This window comes from Prunus dulcis, chromosome 1, assembly GCF_902201215.1.
Source record: "Prunus dulcis chromosome 1, ALMONDv2, whole genome shotgun sequence".
NCBI lineage: Eukaryota > Viridiplantae > Streptophyta > Magnoliopsida > Rosales > Rosaceae > Prunus > Prunus dulcis.
Window position 1 is genome coordinate 17184402 of NC_047650.1, and position 7491 is coordinate 17191892.

General features: G+C 37.4%; 1 protein-coding gene across 2 annotated transcripts; it reads right to left on the minus strand.

Moving 5' to 3' along the window:
- Window positions 1–1448: 1448 nt before the first annotated feature.
- On the minus strand, window positions 1449–6612 carry LOC117616800 (endonuclease III homolog 1, chloroplastic-like). 2 transcript variants are annotated; one of them, XM_034346222.1, is made up of 10 exons: window positions 6344–6612; window positions 6076–6197; window positions 5391–5454; window positions 4009–4127; window positions 3603–3669; window positions 3049–3140; window positions 2726–2863; window positions 2547–2651; window positions 2320–2403; window positions 1449–1883 (listed from the first exon to the last, which is right to left on the minus strand). In XM_034346222.1, exons 1-10 carry the CDS (start codon window positions 6609–6611, stop codon window positions 1740–1742), a joined length of 1203 nt encoding a protein of 400 aa, XP_034202113.1. In that variant the 5' UTR covers window position 6612; the 3' UTR covers window positions 1449–1739. The 2 variants fall into 2 exon arrangements, with proteins under 2 accessions (XP_034202113.1, XP_034202112.1); XM_034346221.1 differs by having other exon boundaries at window positions 4009–4136.
- Window positions 6613–7491: the final 879 nt, after the last annotated feature.

Below are 7491 nucleotides of genomic sequence, written 5' to 3' on the forward strand. Positions count from 1 at the left end.
TGAAGGTTCCTCATAGAGAAGGAACCATGTTCCGCGAGTTTGGTCCGAAACGGACGGTCGGATTGGCCAAAATCGCGTTATCGCTTAAAATCCAAACCCTAGCCCCAGGGTTCGCTATTTCGGAGTATCTGGGACTCCGATTCGCAATCCGTCGAATCCTACACGATCCTGGAATCATGTAGTACGACATATCCAAAATTCAGTGCGATCCAACGATTTGACGACACTGCACCCAAGGATCGCACGATATGAAAAATCCGTTTTGGTTCAAACGGACTCCGAATCGAGATCCGTGAAATCCTACGCGCTCGTGATGACACGAGGATCGCAAAGCTACATAGAATTACTTCACCACCCTCGCCCATGCTCCGCCACACGCGCGGGCAGATTTGGGTGTCCAAAGCGATTTTGGGTTGCCGGAAAATCTCGGAACCAAGACTCCAAATTCCTATCCTAGATAAAACACCCCATTTGGAGTCACTTTTGTTCTTGGACATACCCCAAAAAGTGACCGGAAACAGCCGATCACGGCAGCCGAAGTTTCGGCCAATTTTCAAGTCGAAAATCGAACGTTCTAGAGCCAAAATCGATCGAAACCCATACATCCATCAGTTAGAACACGAAAAATAGCTGAGAAACCATACCTTACTCGATCGATTTAGTGGAGAATTGAGGGAGAACGAAGAGCTCAAAGTTCAAACTGGAAAATTGGCAAAAATGGCGGATTCCGGCGAGCTCTGGCCACGGCAACGGCGGCGACGGGTCAGGAAATGATGGCGGTCGAGCGGTGATTCGTTTGGTACCAACGGCAGAGATCGGCTCCAACTGTGGCTGCCGGGGCGACATCGGAAGCGAGCGGAGGTCGGGCTGGCGCGCGATCGGGAGGAGAGAGAGAGAGAGAGAGAGAAGAGAGAGAAATGAGGAGAGAGAAGGGAGAAAGAGATAAAAATCTGACTTTTTGACCAAATTACCATTTTGCCCTTCGCGGTATTTTGATCATATTTTCTTCGTTACAACTCCGATTCGGGTCTACTCCATGTCTACAGACTCGTTTCGCCGTGCTCTACGCAATGGCGCAAGCGGAACTGCCAAATTCTTTCTCGATCAAAAAGTCAACTTTTTCCCTATTAAATAATGCGAGGGCAAAATTGTCTTTTTACTAGAAGATATTAATCCTACTTTTTAGATATTTTGTTACTTTTTTCGATATTTTGTTTTGGGTTATTACATGACGTCTCCCCTATAGATGCCACACGTCAACAAGTGTGTTTTTTTTCCTAGCTTATTGTCTTTTGCCATTGCTGAGTGCTGAGAAGCAGGTTTCAATTTGATCCTTGAATATAGATTTGTAGGGCAAAGCTCAGGTGTCTGTTTTCTGTTTGAAAACCCTCCATCTGTTTAAATAATGCTTTTTAGCAAGACTGGAAATGATATAGGCATCTTACTTCTGCTACCAAAATCACTTATCATGATCTTCCAATTATACTTCAATGAGAATTATATAGATCTTGACCACCTGAATTTGTTATACAATGCCCCAAAAACTATGCCACAAAAACTCTCCCAATTGACACCCTTTCCCAATTTGCTTTCCCCTTTTGCCTAAGTACATGAGGTGGTAAGACACAAAATTTTACCATGGCAATCCAGGAATCCATGAAATTGTTTAGGGTTGAGATATATGTACAAAAGGCAGACAGAAGAAGACATAAACTGATTCCCCTCTGAGATTCAATTTGTCAAAGCTTCTTGCTCAAACCAGACTTCTTTGACTTGGATGATGGGCTTGAGGCCTCTTTGAATGCAGATGGGCAAAACTTGCTCACATTGCACACGCCACAATGAGGTCTGAGCGGAGTGCAAACTGTCTGTCCAAATCCCACCTGTTGATATTAAAATAAAGAAGAAAATGCATTATTGTATAATATAACTACCCGTCAATGGTGCATATTTGTGACGATAGAATAGAAGAACAAAGAACCAAAAGGTTATAGATAGACAGCATTCAGTTAACTGGAAATGGTTTATTGCTCAGCATAAAAGCACTAGTAAAAAATGGTGAAGTAATAACTTCACATCAAAGACTCAGGAATGACCCCTTCTTAACCCATTTCTAGCAGAGGGTATGCTGTGGTACAGGAAGGGATGCCACCAGTTCAACAAATGCAAACACGCGTTCACACATCAACACACATGCAGTCAACATGTATGTATCATGAGTACAAACATGTGTGTGTGCCCACACTAGTATTAAGGGGAAGTAATTTGTAAAATTTGTGTTTAAACATGTCATGGTATTGAGAAGTGAGCTATGCATACCAAAAGAGGGTTTATGGGGTCCCATTCTTCCTTCGGAAGCCACAATTGCAATGCCTCTCTTGTTTCCTCAGGATTTGAAGTTTTCTAGAAAAGAGATTAAAAATTATACATTGATGCAGTGTATTTCAGTATAGAAAACAATATGCAAAATTTTGGAAGATCTTATTTATGAGAATGAATAAAGTTCAGTACACATGTGTGATGCTATCACAAAAGATGCATAGTACCTGTTTTCTGCCTTCCCGTGACACCCACCCAAGCCGATTGCTAATGCGGTGCACATGAGTATCTACACAAATTCCTTGGACATTGTTCCAACCCACATTCATAACCTAAGCACCCCACATCAGAAAACTTAAGAACCGAAGATGGCAAGCTAATTTAAATAAGTACAAACCAGCCCTACCAAATGAGCCATCTTAGGACCTATTCCTGGTAGTGAGAGTAGTTCGTCCAACGAGCTAGGTATATCTCCATCATACATTGTGAGACAAATTTTTGCAATTTTCTTTAAGTTAGTAGCCTTTCTGGTATAAAACCCAACCTGCATTTAAGAATTTTAATGACATGGTGAAAATTTCATAAAATCGTTGAGCAAATTGAAAAAATTAAAATTTGACTTTGCGAAGGTAGTAATTATGGTGGTTCACCCCCAATTTTGGACTAATTCTGGCCAAATGCGAAGGTTTCTTTCTACACCATTTGCTCAACGGAATTGAAAGAACATACCGGGTAAATCAAGCTTTTAATGGTTGCTTCATCAGCTTTGTCAATGGAATCAGCAGCAAGCAGATTATTTTGAAGTAGACGCTGAATTGCTCCTACACCCCAAAGAGACCATATAGTGGCAGAAATATAACTGTAAGTAAGATGCAGAGCAACAACAACTGAGAAGACTCTGCTGAGCAGAAGATGAGTAACATGCACACTTTTGGGACCAATAGATTATAAAGTTCTATAACATTTAGATTCCCAAGTTATGCTTGATAGATTCAGTACTAGCTATTAGTCAACTATGTCATGTAAAAGTGAAAATGGAAAAGCTTTCCAGGCAGTCAGATAGAACATGTGTCAGCATGAAAACAAACAGTGGCGTAAAATAAGATATCTATTATTTTTTTATTTTTTTATTTGTTTATTCTTTGTAGCAAGAATGTGACACCTTTCACCTTTTTTCCTCCCGTCCACATACAAAATTTGTTCATCAAGGCTTTTTGTCAATGACAATGAACTTAAAATTGCAAAGAACTTGCATATCAAAAGACAAAAGTGTACAAACCTACCATGAGTAACATGATCCTTTGTTTGGCTTGATAAGAGAGAAGACACCAAGACAGCAAATCTTCTTTCCTGATTTTATATTGTTTTTCATAGCATAACATAAATATTTCATGGAATAAAAAAGCAATGATAATACGAAATCTATCAGAGGGCATTTTATCATGAAGTAAATGTTTGAAACAATCAAGATTAGGAATTGACAAGGGTAGCTCTGGACTTTGCTAGATGTTAGGATCATGGCTATCAAGGGGTTACTTTATCAATACCTTCTTTAATATTATTTGAAGCCAATATGTATCACCATGAAATAGAAAGAAAGATTTTAATCCAGTAAGTTGAAATCTTCCATAACCCTACCCAACCTGATTTCATTCAAATTTTTATGTACGGAAGTGAGGAGAGTTATACCTTAGGAGGAAGAGCACTTCCAGCTTTCTCACAACCCATACTGTCTACTGGTGCATCTTCAGAAGACCTCATTTTGCGGATCCCTTCAAGGACTTTCTCCCAGTTAGCAGGTGGTTTACCTGTGTCAACTGAAATGAACTTAAGCTTATTTACACTGACATGTAAGAAAGATATTTAAATCAGAAAACCAGTTGATTGATAGTTCATCTTCCTCCTACTAGAGGCAGACATTGTCCTTCTCTTCTACAATTAGGTTAGCTTTATGTGAAATTATTCAAATTCAAAAATCCTCTTCATCATATGCCATTCTTGGAAAGTATACATAATATATTTTGATGGTAAACCTATTTAGCATGACCAAAGGAGGTTATCAAAAAGAAAAGAGTAATAAATGTCCCACTCAAATCATTCGTCATCAATCCTAACTTTAACAACTAGTGACAATTTTTTTTTTTTTTTTGGGTGAGAGAGCCACTAGTCACTGTTTGTTAATCCTGAGATATAGTTGTGATTTCATGCTTCATCAATACATACAAGTCAGCATTTAGTAAGAGTGTTGGCCCAAATAAAAGATGTTGCACATATGTATACTGCATGCCAAACTTCCGAAAAACGGCAAACATATTTTTACTAGTGCAAAAAGGAATAAAAGAGATTGTCTCAAAATCTAACATGGCAAAAACATAATTGACGTTCTTTTTATCTTAAAAGGGTGGTGGAGGGAGAAGTAAATTTGTACCAAGGCCCAAGTTTTTACCTATATAGTTTCTTTCACTTATCCAAAGAAAAGGTTCTTTGTGTACCTTTGTAATTATTGTCATTATAGGGAGAGCCCCCTCACAACCAATCATACAGCATACTTCACAGTTAATTCTTTATTTCTTTCATGATACAAAAGATTAAAACTGAAAGAATAAAAGAACCACTGGGTTAAATTTGCAGATGTATTTCTTAAGATGAAACCTCATCATGAAAGGTGCAAAGAGATTCCCACTAGTAAGAAATTCTGACAGACACATAAAGTTCTTCCTTAACAAAAAAAAAAAAAAAATAGAGTGCTAAAAATTCGTCAAAGTACTTAGTCCTGTAATAACGAAGGCAAGACGAGATGAAATGCTCAAGAAAGAAGAGAACACATGCAATAAGCAACGCATTCAGTGTATCAATTTGAAATGATAAATGCACAAGGACTGCTAAAAAAATAACAATATTTTTTAGCTAGGACAGAGTTTAATTCATAAACTATTTCTTAATGAATGGAATCCACTGGTATGAACGGAAGGTACTTCATAACTATTTTCATCTTGTCATCTATAAGCAAGAGCTCATTTCACCAGGAAACTAAATACACCTAATCATGTGTCGTCAAAAGAGGTACTTACTTGAATTTGTAGATGCACTCACTTTTGTATATGCGAATTCTTCAATGTCAGGTGGGGCAGCGAGCTGCATGGAAGGAACTGATGATGTGAATTATGACTACTCCTTGCTTAAAAACTACGCAAGATTAGCTTCAAGGTTGCGCCATACATCATTGATCCAATTAATGCTACTCAACCTTAAGCAGTTGGTTATGGTTTTAGTTTAGCTCCACATTTTCTATATTGACTAAAAGTAAGTTTATTTAGTCCAACTAGACGCAAGATGAAACCAATTAGCCAGTAACATGTGCATTAACTCACATACCATTTCATACAAAATGTAATAATTTATAGCTTAAACTTCATTACTATAAAGTGAGGCCTTTTCCGGATGCAGAATATCACAGTCAAAATAAAATGGTTATTAGGTGTAAATAAATTGAAACCAAGTGTCAAAAGAAGAGAGAGGAGAAAATGAGGAAATGAACTTGTGGAGTGGGAGAACTGTATGCATTGCACATATATGTATCCATCTAAAATCAGAATCCATGTAACTGCTAGTATCAACTTTCAAGTAATAAATCAAGGATACAAACAATTAACACTTTCTAAAATGAAAGAACCCATGTATCCAGATAACGTTATTATATATGGAGCAATTAAAGAAAACCCATTTCTTGATTTATTAAAAAGTAAAAATTCTCACTTTTGGGGCATGAGGTTGTACTTCAAGATGTATTTTTTGAACTTCTTCTGTCTTTTTAAATCTCTTTCTCCTTGCAAATACACGAAGCTCGGGAGCTGAACCATCGTTGGAACCTTCAGAACCTGAAATTTTCACAAATAAAAGAATCCAACATTAAAACAAAAAGAAATGAAATTGGAATAACCCAAAACTAGTATTAAAAGGTAGACAATGAAAGCAATGGAGGGCAGCAGAGAGAGAATGTGAGGAAACTGCAGTTTGGTCTGACCTGGGTTTGGCTCTGAGGTGGGTATCTCTGTTTTCGATTGAATGGCAGAGAATCTTGTTTTGGGCATTCTGTTGAATTGGATTCGACCAATTGCAAAAGCAACCGTGGAGGGATTACTCACACGAATTTGGAACATTTTGGACGTGGAAGGACTATGGAGGATGTCATTAAGTAATTTTGTTTTTCTTTCAATTTCATTACGGACTTGGAACTGGAAAGGTTTACCTTGGATTTCAAATGATAGATTTCCACCTGAATTTTTAGGCATATAATAGATTCCTACCTGAATTTTTAAGTTTTATTATTAACTACTTAATTATATAAAGTGTTGCAATTTACTACATGCGTCAACTTCCCAATGAGGAACCAAGGATCTGAATCTCATAGGGTTATAGTGTAAATGTTCTAAACAAAATTTAAGAATGGGTTATTTTTCTTATCTATTTTTTATCTTCCAAATTTTATTTCTTTCTTGGAAAAATATACTTTGAATGATTTCAATTTGTCATTTTTTTTTGGTATGTTTTTGAGTGATTTCAATTCGTAAAATTTCAAAGCAAACCTATGTCAATTAACCAAAAAACAAAAAAATCACAACCACCTAATCGACAAATAAGCAAAAACTTCATCCAACAAATCAAACCAATACATATAAATCATAAATTTCATCCAAGCAATTAGAAATTTGATTTCCATTAAATTAAAAACATCATACATCATCCTTATTTTGATTTTAAGATTTAGAACTTACTATAAATGAGAAATATCACAATAATAGTAGGTGGGGATTGGGGAGCTTGGGGTTAGGATTTAAGAAAAGAATAATAGCAATTGGGAGATGCAGTTTAAGGGTTTTTGGGATTGGAAGATTGGCTGGGTCGGGTGGGAGAGTGGAGGGATACGGAAGGGTTTTTTATTTTCAAAATTTGCCTGGGCCAAAACGACGTCGTTTTGCCCAGGGTGTTAAAAAAACAAAACACAGAAGCACGTTGCGCTACTTCTTCTTCCTCATGCGCGGGGCTTTCTCCCTTTTCTTGTCAGGCAAAACATCAAGCACTTGGAGAGAAATCCAAGGGGTCTCACAGCCAGCTCAAGTGGACCTCCAAGCCTATTTCCATAGCTTCCATAGGGTCATTTGACCCCAATGA